The 16,306-nt window shown below is 49.9% G+C and overlaps 1 protein-coding gene across 2 annotated transcripts in view; it reads right to left on the reverse strand.

The window, feature by feature from the left end:
* Positions 1-16,306, reverse strand: part of RIN3 (Ras and Rab interactor 3) — a 184,338-nt gene that overhangs the window by 47,637 nt on the left and 120,395 nt on the right. For both annotated transcript variants that reach the window (XM_074393455.1, XM_003939845.4), the window contains one exon: positions 6,525-6,616. In XM_074393455.1, the coding sequence (XP_074249556.1) occupies positions 6,525-6,616 (92 nt within the window). The remainder of the gene's footprint in view (positions 1-6,524; positions 6,617-16,306) is intronic.

Consider the following 16,306-nt stretch of genomic DNA (forward strand, 5'->3'; position numbering starts at 1 on the left):
GGAACCCTGTGTCTTGCAATCCTGGTGGTTTGGTTGGCAAAGCTGTGGGGTCCGATGCCCAAAGGAACCGTACCAAGCCTTGGCTCTGCTGCAGGAGTTCTCCTAAGGAAGGGCCCAGCCTTGCCCTGGCCTCAGACCAAGGCCATGATTTTGCTGGCCCCGAGACCTCTTGAGCGTTGGTTGGGGACACCTCTTGCCAGATGTCCACTCTTTCAATCATTAGAGAACCGGGGTCACATCACAGCTAGGCTGTAGGTCCTAAGGGGAAACTAAGGTTCTATCCCTGGGGAGCCCGGGGCTAGCGGCAGGACAGGAAGGAGATGAGTAAAGGCAGCAAAGTGTTCCAGATGCTATGGACACACTAAAATATCCAGCGAGGTCAGTGAATAAATATTCATGTGGCATCCCAAAGACAGGCTGTTGCACAGTCATTCAAAGCCAAGTTTTCAATGAAGTTTTAATAAGTAGGAAAATGCTCATCATCTGATGTAAAGGAAAAGGCAAGTTACAAGCAAACTTGGAAGAGCCACAGAACATATGCCTTTTCTCAACATATTTTTAAAGTCTGAAACACACATACACTGGAAACATGTTTGAAAACCACGGCAAGTGGCTTTCCCCTATTCTCCAAATTCCTTTTAGACTTTTACTCAACTGCTGAATATAGTTCATGCTGAATTGCTGCTCCCTATGTTAGGTTTTTGGCCTTGACTCAACGGAAGCTCTTAAAGTACAAGATTATACCTTGTACAGCCTGCACGTTCAAACGCTGGCTTTTCCAAGTCCTAACTGGACTTTATGACCTTGGCTCATGAATGCACACTGGGAGCCACTGCATAGCGCTGAACCTGCGGGTCAGTAGCTGGGTTTCAGCTATATCATCCCTATCTCAACAGCTCCTGGGGAGTTTTCTGAGCAAGGAGAAGCAGGGAGCCAGGCTGACCTCATAGTAACTGCATATCAGCCCACATGTGAGCTGAGACCCCCGGTGCCCACCTCCAGACTTCCTGGGGGCGAAGGTGGTGTCATGAGGTAGATTACAGAATTGCCCGTTGGTGCTGGGACACCCCATGACTGCTCACCCAGATCACAGCTGTGCAGGCCTGGTGCAACTCTCTGGATATTTGTTACATTCTTCTCATAGAAAAATGAGTAGCATGCCAAAACAATAAAGTTGATGACACTAATGGTAAGAAATACATACACCCCATGAACTTTCTGCAACTACAAGATCATCCAGCGGACTGAAAACCAGTAAATCTTTAGCCTTAACTAGCAACTCCTTGGCTCTGGGCTCTAGGGAAAAAGCTGAAAGTCACAAATACATTCAAACAAAACCAGAAGGCAGGAAACCCAAACTGTATTTTCAGTTGTGTATAGGTGTATTAAGGAGAAGAAACTGGAAGGACACACATTCCAAACCTGCAGCCATGGTGAGACCATGCATGGTTTTCATCCTGAGCCTTTTCTGGTCTTGTCAGTTAAAAACAAGCACACACAACATGCTTGACTTTTATCATAAGAAAAAAAGATGTAGGCTGGGCACGGTAGCTCATGCCTGTAATCCCAGCACTTTGGGAGACCGAGGTCAGTGGATCACAAGGTCAAGAGATTGAGACCAGCCTGGTCAACATGGTGAAACCCCATCTCTACTAACAATACAAAAATTAGCTGGGCGTGGTGGCGCGCGCTTGTAGTCCCAGCTACTCAGAAGGCTGAGGCAGGAGAATTGCTTGAACCCGAGGGAGGTGGACACAGCGAGACTCTGTCCAAAAAAAAAAAAAGAAAAGAAAAAGAAGAAGATGTAATAAGAAGAAAAAGCAGCACATGGCAGGGGGCATATGGAGGGCATGGTGCAGAGGTGAGGACCACCGCCCTGCCTATCTCAATGCCAAATCCAGGCTTCCTTGGCAAAAGGGTGCCATGCTGTTTTCCACTGGAGGCACAGCAAGTGGAGGGGAAGGGCCGAGGGGCGGACCGCGGTGAGGAGGGCTGGCTGAGAATCGGGCGCAGCGCAGGCAGAGCATGGAGTTCACACTCGGCAAGCCCTGAGTGTGAATTCAGCTTTTGTTTACCTTCCAGTGAGGAAAGCCCTTTAGCTGACCTCTCTTTCTCTCTCTGGATAACAGAGATACCACTCACCTACCACACAGTTCACTCGTTTGAAAAACGCACCCGTGGTTTTCAATATATTCACTGAGTTGTGTGACTCTCACCACAATCGATTTTAGAGCATTTTTATCACCCCCTAAAAGAAACCCCATGCATGTGAAGCACTCCCTCTCCATCCCCCTTCCCATCCAGCCCCTGGCAATTGCTAATCTGCTTTCTGTCTCTATGGATTTGCCTACTCTAGACATTTTCTTCAAATGGAACTGTAGCATATGTGGTCTTTTGTGTCGGCTTCCTTCACCGAGCGTGTTTTCCAGGTTATTCCACGCTGCATCATGTGTCAGTACCTTCACTTCATTCCTTGTTATAGCTGAAGAAACCCTTTAGACTCCTTAACTTTCCATTTCCTTATCTGCAAAATGGGCTTTTTTGGGTGAATAAATGAGATAATGTATGCGGGGGCATGGGGCAATGAATTTGCCCCCCATTGTCCTTTTGGTCTTCCCTGAAATGCTGACTATACAAGGTAACCCCTGACTCACAGGGCCTCATCACTAGGCTGGCCAGGGATCATCTGGATTCTCCTTGGAGAATCTGAATGAAGAACAGTGGTCAGGTGGGGCTGTGAGCTGAGTCAGAGCTCAGCTGGTCAGGGGAGCAGAAGAGCAGGAACCTGAGTCAGCAAGGAAGCCCTGTGTAGGGAGCAAGGGGCTGGCGTGTGCACAGAGCAGCTGCAGTCACCTACAAGGCCTGGCTAACCCTCCATCTCCATTTCTCAGAGGGTCTCTGGTGTACTTTCTCTAAGTCTCTTTTTTATGCTAGTTTGAGTGGGTTTCACTTCTTTGCCACCAAAGTCCCTCTAGAACAATGTGTGACATGCCAGGCACAATGCCTGGTGTGTCAGGGCCCTTGACAAATGCCGCTCTTTGTGTATTTATTATCACTATTTTACATGAAGGTTGGCAGGGCCCAAGCCTGCCCATGCCAGGGCCAAAGTCTCTGGCCTTGATAGGATGTGCTCCTGCTCTGGGTCTCCAGTCGTTGAGATGACTGAAAAGTGAAATTTTGCTTGGCTGGAAAAATGACTGTGGTGAGCCTGGTTTTATGTCTCTGGGACACCAGGTCTGCACAGAACCCTTCAGCTCCTAAGCTGCAACATACTCAGCTTACACTTAAATCCTGTTCTCAAGGAGGTAGGTGCTGACGGATGAAAGTGAACTGCTGTTGGCTTCCCAAATGGAAACCTCCCTCCTCCACTTCCTCCTTGTGCTGAGATCAAATTCTCCCAGGAGAGAAGGCCTTGTCTATTCCAGAAAGGAAGGCAGTTCTCCCAGGATGAACATCTCCCTTCAAAAAAAGCATGTTCCTAGGTCTTAGGAGAAGCTGCACTCTTGCAGGTGAGAGGAACCAGCAGGGAGTCCTCGGCAGTCAGTCCTAGGGAGGCCAGCCTAAGCCCCATAGTGGGGTCAAGAGGTACAGCAACGTGACATAGACTGAGGCCACGCATCTCACTTGTTCTACCAATGTGGCCTGTGAACTGGCCACTGACTGCTCGCTGCAAAAACAACAGCGAAGGTGAGGAGGCACAGCCGAGGAGCAGTGGAAAGGCTGTGCTCAGAGGCAGCCCTCAGTGCAAGTCCTGTCTGGGGTGCTTTACTGGTGTGAGCCACCGCGCCCGGCCCTGAGGATTCCTTACAGGGAAAAGGAGAGCCTGTTTCATGCAGTTGCTCAGGAGCCTCTGAGGACAGAAAGCCTTTGGTGCAATTCTTATCTGGGGCACTTTGCACAAGGTTCCCAGCTGGGCTAAAACTTGTGTTCTTTTTTTTTTTTTTTTTTTTTTTTGAGGCAGAGTCTCAGTCTGTCGCCGAGGCTAGAGTACAGTGGGGCAATCTCATCTTACTGCAACCTCCACCTCCCAGGTTCAAGCAATTCTCCTGCCTCAGCCTCTGGAGAAGCTAGGAGTATAGGCACAGAGGCCACCATGCCCAGGTAATTTTTGTATTTTTAGTAGAGACAGGGTTTCACCATACTAGTCAGGCTGGTCTCGAACTCCTGACTTCAGGTGATCCACCCACCTCGGCCTCCCAAAGTGCTGGGATTATAGGCGTGAGCCACCATGCCCGGCCAGTGTTCTATCTTTAAAATGCACAAAAATGACATAAGACAATGCCAAGCACTCTGCAACAGTCGATGTCATCCAACCCCAGGGGAGGTCATTTGCACCTTACAAAAATGCAAATTACAAACTGTCACCTGTCCCATATCCGAGGTCCCGGGAGGGTAAGAGCTCAAAAACTATAATTCTGGGATGCAAAGTTTAGTAGTTTATTCCAATAGCAACTGAAAACTGACCCTTGGTTTTACAACTGGGCAAATGAGACCGAGAAGAATTTGGAGAAAGAATTAAGGGGCACGATGGAACGGGGGCAGGTGTGGGAGCTAAGCGGCCTGGGTTCATCCCAACCCTGCCATGTGCCGTGCAACACTGGACATGACTTAACCTCTTGTGCCTCAGTTTCCTCTACCATAGAAGGGGAATTATAATAATAGTACTTGCTTTATAGGATTGTTTGAATCTGCAATAAGCCAAGGCACCTAAAGAGGTTAGAATGCAGTCCATGCTCACGAAACAGTAACATCCAAGGACCGGAACCCTCCTACTTCCTGGCCCTGACCACGGCTGCCTTGTGGTGTCTCTTGCATTGCTACCCTCTGAGTGGTGAACAGTGGCCTGGCTTGGGAACCAAGGGGTGTAGTCTTTTTTTTTGAGACGGAGTTTCGCTCTTGTTACCCAGGCTGGAGTGCAATGGCACGATCTCGGCTCACCGCAACCTCTGCCTCCTGGGTTCAGGCAATTCTCCTGCCTCAGCCTCCTGAGTAGCTGGGATTACAGGCACGCGCCACCATGCCCAGCTAATTTTTTGTATTTTTAGTTAGAGACGGGGTTTCACCATGTTGGCCAGGATGGTCTCGATCTCTTGACCTCGTGATCCACCCGCCTTGGCCTCCCAAAGTGCTGGGATTACAGGCTTGAGCCACCGCACCCGGCAGGGGTGTAGTCTTTCATCCCAGGTCTGCCCCTCACTTCCTCTGTGACCTGGTTCTGCCCTCTAGGTCACTGTTTCTTCCATTCCACCAATACTGGTGAACAGGGCACCCATGTTCTGGGCACTGTGCTCAGCCCCATGGAGCATAGTGTCCTATGTATGGCTGAGTTTTGCTAAAGACTTGCTGATGAACTGCTTTGCTCTTAAATGTGACCTGGCGGCCCCAGGTTATGAGGTTCTGGGGACTGCAGCGGCTCTGAGCAGCTGTGTGAAACACGCTCTCTCTTTCCCTAGAAAATTCTCAGGGCTGGGCACAGTGGCTCATGCCTATAATTCTGGCACTTTGGGAGGCCAAGGTGGATCGCTTGAGGCCAGGGGTTTGAGATCAGCCTGGACAACACAGAGAGACTGTGTCTCTATAAAATATAAGAAATTAACCAGGCATGGTGGTGTGTGCCTATAGTCCCAGTTACTCAGGAGGCAGAGGTGGGAGGATCACCTGAGCCTGGGAAGCTGGGGCTGGGGGGAGCCGTGATCATGCCACTGTACTCCAAGCTGGGTGATAACCTGTTTCAAAAAAAAAAAAAAAAAAGAAAAGAAAAGAAAAGAAAAGAAAAATTCTCTGCTCCCAACACACGCTGAGAGAGGCAGGGGTCCGGTCTCTCGGCAGTTCCAAACATGGCATGCTTGGGCTTCCTGAGGACCAGTGAGGTGAGGCTGTAGTTCTAGGGGGGCACCTGCAGATGGCATCCTTGCAGGACGCTCAGCATAGCCCGTACATGGAGGAGCCCACTGAAGTGAGTCCTTCTTAGAATTCTGTGAAAGGGCTGGGGTCAGACACACCGGGCCCTACCTCCCCTTCTTCTTTTCCTCTCTCCTCTTCACCCCTCAGGAGCTCAGAATGGTAGGGTGGGGTGTACTTAGGGTCGGTTGTCTGGGCACGGGACAGGCCCCGGCGAGGGCCACACTCAAGTTCATGGTCACATATCGGTGCTGCTTTTTCATTTGATGAGGTGCAAGGGATGGCTGCCGGCCCCAGCTCTTTGTCCCCCACCCAGAAGGGCCCTGGAGTTGAGCTTCGCTTTCTCCCAGGACCACACCAATCTCTTTGGTCCTGACCAGGCCCTGCTCCCTCAGATCAAACATGGCTGTGCCTCAGGGTGTCCCGGGTAGCTGATAGAGGCAGTGTTTTGGAAACTGAACAATCTCCCTACCATGTGGCTTGGGAGCCTGAGGCAGGGTTGTGGGTGTCCCATGGGAGCTGTGACTCAGGCTGTCCTTCTGCACAAGCAGCCCCTGGGGTGGTCCTAGGGCCTCAGGTCCTAAGGCCCCACCAGCCTCCCTGGCCCCTTGGAGAGGACTCACCCAGACCCAGGTTGGCGATGGTCTCAAGGTCCATGTAGCTGCTGGCCTCAAGGATGGCCTGGGGCAGCCGCAGCGTGAAGGGCAGTAAGTCTCTGTGAAGACACGAGGGGCAGAGGTCAAGTCTGGGGCCACTGCATCCATTCCCGGCCTCCATAAAGGAAGAGCCTGGCATCCCCGATGGCTGCCGGGGTCTACATACAGCCTAGAAGCTTCCCTGGAGCTGAGGTGCAGATACTGAGGCAGAGAGAGCATCCAGTCAACTCTAGGTCCTAAGCCAGCACCAGAGACCCAGAGAGGTGGAGACCCGCCTCAGGAGTGGGGAGCAGGGTCACTGCTTCTCCTTGGTTATCCTGGCCTGCTGAGCCCGGGCCAGTTCCTCTAAAGGCATTCTTAGGGTAGAGTGAGTGGCCCACACCTTCCCGCCCTCTGACCCTTGCTGCTGCACACTGAGAATGTGCAGTGAGCTCATAGTCAGCATTGCCCAGCAAATGCACAGTCAGACAGCCCCCGACAAACACACAGTCAGGCATCTCCCAGCAAACGCACGGTCAGGCAGCCCCCGACAAACACACCGTCAGGCATCTCCCAGCAAACGCACGGTCAGGCAGCCCCCGACAAACACACAGTCAGGCATCTCCCAGCAAACGCATGGTCAGGCAGCCCCCGACAAACACACCGTCAGGCATCTCCCAGCAAACGCACGGTCAGGCAGCCCCCGACAAACACACCGTCAGGCATCTCCCAGCAAACGCATAGTCAGGCGGCCCCCGACAAACAAACAGTCAGGCATCTCCCAGCAAACGCACAGTCAGGCAGCCCCCGACAAACACACAGTCAGGCAGCCCCCGACAAACACACAGTCAGGCATCTCCCAGCAAACGCACAGTCAGGCAGCCCCTGATGAGTGCACAGTCAAGCATCTCCCAGCAAATAAATGCACAGTCAGGCAGCTCCATCTGATGGCTTTGGTCACAGTGGGGAACTGTTCAGGCTTCCCTCCAGACATCTTGCAGAAGGAGTTCAGACCGATGGGGAAACGGAGGGCCTGGAGGGGAAAAGGGATGGCCAGGCCACATGGTAGCTGAAGGCGCTGCATACTGAGTCCACGGCTTCTGAATTCCGGCCCAGGGCCCAGAATCAGGTGGGTAGTCCTGATTCTATGTTTCAACCTAGTGTTTAAGGCCTGGGGACCCCCTTTCCAGCCATGTCTCCTGCTCTTTCCTCATCATCCCACCTACCCTGTTCTCTGAGCCCATTTCCTCCTCTGTGAAGACAGGAACGGATGAGAGGGCGGTGAGCAGTGGTTATGAAGACCTGGCAGGCACCACTGTTTTCTTCCCGACCTGTTCCACCCTCCCTCACTCACATTGTCCACATTCTCCCCAGATCCTGATGCCAGTCACTGAAGTTCCATCGTCCATCATCTGCTGAGCCTCCCACCATGGCTTCAGCCAGAGCCACCTCCTCCCTGGGGTCTTCGTGGCTTTACTTTCTGCACCTCATCTTCCTGGTGACATGAGGCTGTGAGCCCTGGGAGCTCCTGGAACAGGTAGATGCTGCCTTCTGGGTCTCTAAAGCCCCGCTGTGCTTAGCACTCACCACGAGGCTCCAAGGCTCTTTGCTGAATGGACCCAAACTCAGGAGCTGAACTGGAGGCACAGCAACAGAGAGACCACCTGGGATGGGCAGGCCCCGTCTGGGGCACCTCTGCCCAGCGAACTCAGCTTCTGTGACCTCCCGGGTGCCTCCATGGTCTCTTGGGAAGTGCTTTGATGGAGCTGGGACATTTGTGTTAACGGAAAAGTAGGATGGGACAGGCTGCGGCACAGGTTCTGCGTCCTTTTCTGAGGTCCTGGGGGTGGCCTTGTGCTTCTCCAATGTCAAATGGGCTGGGAGCCAGCCAGCTGCTGTTGGCATCTTCTGTCATTGTGTGAGTCTGCTGGAACCTGAGGTCTTCTGATAGCCAGACTGGATGGGCTCTCTGTGCTCCACTCTCCTCTCAGGCCCTGCACCGCCACCACTAACCCCAGCTCTAATTTTGAAGGGGGGCAATATTCATCCCAAGTTGCCTCAGTTTACTTCAGTTACCTGGTGGCTTGTCAGCGGGGTTTCTGATGGTCCCTCTATCTCTGTGTGTATCACGGTGACCAGCAGAGGCCCTCAGTCCATCTGTGCCCACCCCTTCCCATCTCTGAGCTTATGCATAGAGGGAACAGCCCCTCATCCTCACCATCTATGTCCACTCACATTCTATATACCCTTCAAGGCCACACCATGGACCTCTTCTTTCACGACCTGGGGTTCAAGAGTCTCATGCATCTCTGCTTCTCCATATCCCGCCCAATTCACCACTTCACCCAGGGGAAGCTTCTTCCCATCCAAAATAAAGCACACAGAGAATGTGGGTGTTTGTTAAGCATCTACTATGTGTCAGGCATGGGGCTACATGTTTTGGAGGCTTTAAATGATATTCTCACTGTATCACAGGCGCCCTGAGGGCAGGCATTAGTACCTCTGTTTTACAGTGGACACAGAGGCTCAGAGAGGCGAAGGGATTCACCCAGGACCCCCCAGCCAGTAGTAAGTTTCTGACAGAAACACTGAAACATTTAAAAACTATACCAATATAAAATTTAATTCTCTCTAATATTTTTGATAGCACACATGACTAGCTTCTTGAAATACGTAGGATATAATTTTTATTACTGAAAAAGCAAAAGTTATGTCTATGTTTTAACTTCTATCAATCTGTAATAAACATTTAAATTAGGCAATACCATTGTCAATACTATTTTTCATTGCAGTAGGCTTGAATTATAGAAACTTTATTCATACTTTTACACTTGATTCTTCTATGATATACAGTGGGATACCTTATTTAGATAATTCTACTTTCCCTGAACAATAAAACCAGTTCTCCCCACAAACAATAAAACCATCAAACACACACACACACACACACACACACACACACACACAAATTTGATTCTCTACAAGGCAAAACTCTCAATCAGTATCACAAACCACTTACTACATTTTTTTTTTTTTTTTTTTTTTTAAGGAAAGGGAACTATCACTTGTTAAGCTTTATCAATCACTCACCAAGAGCTTTCCCCGCTTTCCCACTTAACCCTTGAAGCAATCCTGAGACGGAAGTGCTATCGTCTCCACTGGTTAATGTTGGATTTCTTTTTTAATTAAAAAAGAATCACATATTTACTGTAGCCAAAGTCATACAGTACAAAAGTGCTTAAAATGCACAGGTCCTCCTTTCTCCAGAGGGTCCTGCTGTCTACCCCAGGGTCCCCCATCCTCCGGCCACAGACAGGTATCAGGCCCTGGCCTGTTGGGATCTGAGCTGCACAGTAGGAGGTGAGTGGCGGGGAAGTGAGCAAAGCTGCATCTGTACTGACAGCCGCTCCCACCAATTGCATGCGGGGAGTGAGCAAAGCTTCATGGGAAAAAAATTTTGCAGTTTATCCATCTGACAAAGGGCTGATATCCAGAATTTACAAAGAACTAAAACGGGTTTACAAGAAAAAAACAAGCCCATTCAAAAGTGGGCAAAGGATATGAACAGATACTTTACAAAAGAAGACATACATGAGGCCAACAAACATATGAAAAAATGCTCATCATCACTGGTCATCAGAGAAATGCAAATCAAAACTACATTGAGATACCATCTCACGCCAGTTAGAATGCGATCATTAAAAAATCTGGAGACTGGCCGGGCGCGGTGGCTCAAGCCTGTAATCCCAGCACTTTGGGAGGCCGAGGTGGGTGGATCACAAGGTCAAGAGATCGAGACCATCTTAGTCAACATGGTGAAACCCCGTCTCTACTAAAAATACAAAAAAAATAGCTGGGCATGGTGGTGCGTGCCTGTAATCCCAGCTACTCAGGAGGCTGAGGCAGGAGAATTGCCTGAACCCAGGAGGCGGAGGTTGCGGTGAGCCGAGATCGCGCCATTGCACTCCAGCCTGGGTAACAAGAGCGAAACTCCGTCTCAAAAAAAAAAAAAAAAAAAATCTGGAGACAACAGATGCTGGAGAGGATGTGGAAAAATAGGAACACTTTTACACTGTTGGTGGGAGTGTAAATTAGTTCAACCATTGTGGAAGACAGTGTGGCAATTCCTCAAGGACCTAGAAATAGAAATTCCATTTGACCCAGCAATCCCATTACTGGGTATATATCCAAAGGATTATAAATCATTCTATTATAAGGACACATGCACATGAATGTTCACTGCAGCACTGTTTACAATAGCAAAGACCTGGAACCTACCCAAATGCCCATCAATGATAGACTGGACAGGGAAAATGTGGCACATATACACCATGGAATACTATGCAGCCATCAAAAACGATGAGTTTGTGTCCTTTGTAGGGACATGGATGAACCTGGAAACCATCATTCTCAGCAAACTGATACAAGAGCAGAAAATCAAACACCGCATGTTCTCACTCATAGGCGGGTGTTGCACAATGAGAACACATGGACACAGGGAGGGGAGCATCACACATTGGGGTCTGTCGGGGGGAAATAGGGGAGGGACAGTGGGGAGTGGGGAGTTGGGGAGAGAGAGCATGGGGAGAAATGCCAGATATAGGTGATGGGGAGGAAGGCAGCAAATCACACTGCCACGTGTGTACCTATGCAACAATCTTGCATGTTCTTCACATGTACCCCAAAACCTAAAATGCAATAAAATAAAATTAAATTAAAAAAAATAGCTTCATCTGTACTGACAGTCACTCCCATTGCTCGCATCACCGCCTGAGCTCCACCTCCTGTCACATCAGTGGCAGCATTAGATTCTCGAAGGAGCATGGACCCTATTGTGAATTGTGTGAGTCAGGGATCTAGGTTTTGTGCTCCTTCTGAGAATCTAATGCCTGATGATCTGTCACTGTCTCCCATCGCCCCCAGATGGGACTGTCTAGTTGCTGGAAAACAAGCTCAGGGCTCCCACTGGTTCTACATTATGGTGACTTGCATAATTATTTCATTACATATTAGAATGCACTAGCAACTGAAATGAGGTACACAATAAATGTAATGTGCTTGAAGCACCCCCAAACCATCCCCACCCCACCCCTGGTTCGTGGAAAAATGGTCTTCCACGAAAGTGGTCTCTGGTGCCAGGGTTGGGGACTGCTGGTCTACGCTCTGGAGAGTGAGCTTCCTGGTCCTTCTTTAATGCACACACATGTGTGTGTGGCCAAGCATAAATGCACACACACCATTTAAAACATTTATGTATATATTTTTAAATTTTTTTTGTAGAGACAGGGTCACCCTATATTGTCCAGGCTGGTCTTGAACTCCTGGCCTTAAGTGATCCTCCTGTCTCCGCTTCCCGAAGTGCTGGGATGACAGGCATGAGCAACCCTGCCCAGCCCCCATCATGTATTTTAAAAATGAAAATGGCACTATGTTCCATTTATTGCTCTGCAGCATGCTTCCATCATTGAACAGTAAAGTTATATATATGGTAAGCAAGTCCACACGTGTATATTGGCTTCTTTTTCTGTGCTGCAGAGCAACCCATGGGATGATCGTCATTTATTTGATTTAGTTTTCTGAGATGGAGTCTCACTCTGTTGCCCAGGCTGGAGTGCAATGGTGTGATCGCCACTCACTGCAACCTTTGCCTCCCAGGTAGCTGGGATTACAGGCATGTGCCACCACGCCTGGTTAATTTTTGTATTTTTAGTAGAGATGGGTTTTCACCATGTTGGCCAGGCCAGTCTTAAGCTCCTGACCTCAGGTGATCCACCCACCGTGGTCTCCTGAAGTGCTGGGATTACAGGTGTGAACCACAGAGCCCAACCGCTGTTTTTCTTCTTTTAATGATCATCCAAGCTTGCTTTCTCTCTCTCTCTCTCTCTCTTCCTCCCTCCCTCTCTCTTCCTGTCTTCCCTCCCCCAGCCTCTTTCTCTCTTTCTTTCATTAATGCTAACCATTACAGAGCTTAGTAAGTGTCCAGGAGTGCTTTTAAGCACTTTACATGTATTGGCTTTTTAAATCCTCTTATCAACTTCACGAAGCAGGCGCTTTCCTTATGCTCATCTTGCAGCTGTGAAGACTGAGGCACATAGAGACTCAATGGCTTGTCCCATCCCACAGCTTGTAAGTGACAATGCCTGCATCTGAATGCAGGGTTTGGGCTTGTAACCCCTAGACTACTTGTTTTTAGCCAAGAGTTATTTCCTAATTGCCACTGGACCCAATTGTGCTGAAAAGAATGACTTCAGCGCATCATCTTTCTGCCCTCAAGCTAAAATTTCTTTTTTCTTTTTTGAGATGGACTCTCACTCTTGCCCAGCCTGGAGTGCAGTGGCATGATCTTTGCTCACTGCAACCTCTACCTCCTGGGTTCAAGTGATTCTCCTGCCTCAGTCTCCTGAGTAGCTGGGACTATGGGCAGGCACCACCACGCCCGGCTAATTTTTATATTTGTAAGTAGAGATGGGTTTTTTCCATTTGGTCAGGCTGGTCTCAAACTCCTAACCTCAAGTGATCTGCCTGCCTCAGCCTCCCGAAGTGCTGTGATGACAGGTGTGGGTCACCATGCCTGGCCTCAAGCTCATGTTTCTATTGAATAAGTCTGCTAGGCCACAAGGTAGATATATTTGGAGAAATGATAGAATTTATCAAACTGATCTCCCTTCCTCAAGCTTGCTCCCGTTTACACTCCCACAATGCCTCTGATGCGCTCAGAAGTGAATGGTCCCAAGCTCACGGAACAGCCAATGCTTGCTCCTCCTAATTCTATAATAAAAGACTGTCACTAAACACCCGGGTCCTCCAACCTCAGTTTCAGTGTGTCCTCATGGTGCCCTCTTGCTCCATGACAAAGGTGGAACCCAGGCAAAGTGCCCAGTTTGGGGTCTGGAGGGCAAGTCAGTTTCGTGCCTCTGTAAACATTAGCAGGTGTGAAGATGAGGAAGGCAGGAGTCTCAAACTGGTGCTGCTACACGCAGCTTATTCATCCCCAACTGCTGAGTCGTTAGGTCTTGGAAAATACCAAGAAAAATCTCAGATAGGGTGCTGGGGTGGTGGAGCCTCCGCCTGAACACTTACTGACAGCGAAAAACTGAAAGGGAACTAGGCACTTGGGAGGGACTCCACTGGGGCTGCCATACCGATGCATACTCTGCAGGCTGCCTGGATTAGAATCCTCTAGGGGATCTGCTAGAAATGCAGATTGCTAGGTTCCCATCCAAGGGTGCCTAGCATCAGGTCTGGGGGTAGGCTGAGAATCCACTTTTTTTTTTTTTTTTTTTTTTTTTTTTTTTTTTTCTGAGATAGAGTCTCCTTCTGGCACCCTGACTGGAGTGCAGTGATGCAATCTTGGCTCACTGCAACCTCCGCCTCCTGGGTTCAAGCAATTCTCCTGCCTCAACCTCCCAAGTAGCTGGGATTACAGGTGCCTGCAACTGCCCCTCCCCACAATGTTTGTATTTTTAGTAGAGACTGGGGTTTCACCATGTTGGCCAGGCTGGTCTTGAACTCCTGACCTTCAGTGATTCGTCCTCCTCAGCCTCCCAAAGTGCTGGGATTACAGGCGTGCGCCACCGTGCCCAGCTGAGAATCCACATTTTTAAACAGCTTCTGGGGGGGGGGATCCTGATGCATGCCGCCAAGGTCAGGGCTATTAAAAAATATTAAAATTAAGCAACCTTCCGGAAGTGTGTGTGTGTTTATAAACTAAAAAATCCACTAAAAAGCATTCACAACAATAGGAATTTTGAAAATGGGATTTTCAGAATAAATATTCTGACATTTCCTCCACACTTCCTCCCTGGGAGGGTCAGCTTGTGTACTTCCCAGGGAGCCAGTGGCCCTTTCTGGAGGTCTCGGTTCTAGCTGGTGCTCTCCAAATGTTTGTAATCAGACAGAAATATCTTTGACATCATGACAAGGCATATGTGCACACACACACCACTGAAACAAAAGTTTAACAAACCGAGACTTATTCCAACTACATGAGATTCTGGTAGTTTCTAGTCCAGTTTACTTTTTCATTTAAAAACAAAAAAAGCCAGTCACGATCCACTAAACTGATTTTATAACCCTCTCTGAAATGTTTTCCAACACCAGCAACCAATTCTTCAATTCTCCAGATGCTAACTGGGTGTACGACAATTCAGCTCAATTCTGACACTAATTACCTGGATGGAGAGTTAGACTCTGCAGACTTAGGGCTTCAGTCCCCCAAGACTGCCCCCTCTTCAGAGGCAGGTGCAAGTCTCAGGCCACCAGTGCTTCTGACCGGCCAGCTACAGATCAGAGCTTCCCAGGCACAGCGATGAGATTTCTTCTAGGGCCAGGATGCCCAGCCAGCCATCCCCTCCTCTGGGACAGGAGGGTGGTGGCTTAGTCACAATGCTGGGCACATCCTAGGGTGGGGCAGGCCTGAGAGGCTCCTCTCTTCCTTCCTCATTCTGGGTAATGGTGCCCACATCTTGAGGCCAATGACTCCAGCGCCCAGGGCTGTGCTGCGGATCAGGCTCCATGATCCTTGCAAGGTGCTGAGCAGAGCACCCGGCACCAAGTAAATACTCAAGAAACCATCAAGCATGTTCATTCTCCTGTCGTCAAAGATGGAAACCCTAGCATCTCCCGTCTCCCCCTGCTGCCGCCTCCCTCAGTGGCTGCGCTCACCCCTCTGGTTCCCATAGTATTGTCTGGGGAATAGGGCCAGCATGGCTGCAGCAGCCCCTTGCTGATCTCTGCTCTCCCCTTCCTCCAATCCCACCACCTGCCATGGCCGGGTTGCTCGCTGAAGAGCAGTATGATTTCAGCAACAGGCTCGCAGCACCTGCAGTAAGAAGTCCCTGCAACCTCCAGTCAAGGTGGTCGAGGCTTTCCAAGCATCTTACCTCCCACCTATTACGCAGTTCTGCCATGAAGCCACTCCTGAGGCTGCCCATAGCTTTCCCACTGCGAGGCCTTTGCCCATGCTGTCTTCTCTGCCTTAAATTCCCTTCCCGCCCTTCTTTGGCTGGCTCCCAGCATCACTTTTCCATAAAGAGGACCTCAGGTCTCCCACATGTGGAGGGAGCAGCTGGCGTGGGGCAGCACAGGCATCCTCCCAGCCACAGGCCCGGCAGTCAGCCTCCTGGGCAGAAGCAGCTGGGGCTCAAAGCTCAGACATACCTGGGTTCAAATCAGCTCAGAATTTGGCTGTGACACTGGGGTAGGTCACATCCCCAGCCTCAGTTTCTCTCTCTTTTGTTTCTTCTCACTCTATAATCCAGGCTGGAGTGCAGTGGCGCGATCTCAGCTCACTGCAACTTTCACCTCCCAGGTCCTGGTTCAAGCAATTCTCCTGCCTCAGCCTCTCAAGTACCTGGGATTACAGGCACGTGCCACCATGCCTAGCTAATTTTTGTATTTTTAGCAGAGATGGGGTTTCACCATGTTGGCCAGGATGGTCTTGAACTCCTGATCTTGTGATCTGTGTGCCTCGGCCTCCGATTACAGGGGTGAGCCACCATGCCAGGCTGCCTCAGTTTCTTTACCTATAACAGCAATAAGAACATGCTTGATGGTTTTTTGAGCCCTTACTTCATCCCAGGCACTCTGCTAAACCCCTTCCAAGGATCATTGGGTCTGACCCTCAGCACAGTGCTGGGGGCTGACATCGCAGAGGCTGGTCTGCAGATTGTAATCCCTTCCCTAAAGGTGTTATTGCCGTAGGGGTTAGAGGCAGCCCTGGGCAGTTGCAGCACAAAGCCTCACCCAGCACAGATGCCCCATCAGCAGGA

Source organism: Saimiri boliviensis, chromosome 2, assembly GCF_048565385.1.
Source record: "Saimiri boliviensis isolate mSaiBol1 chromosome 2, mSaiBol1.pri, whole genome shotgun sequence".
Classification (NCBI taxonomy): Eukaryota; Metazoa; Chordata; class Mammalia; order Primates; family Cebidae; genus Saimiri; species Saimiri boliviensis.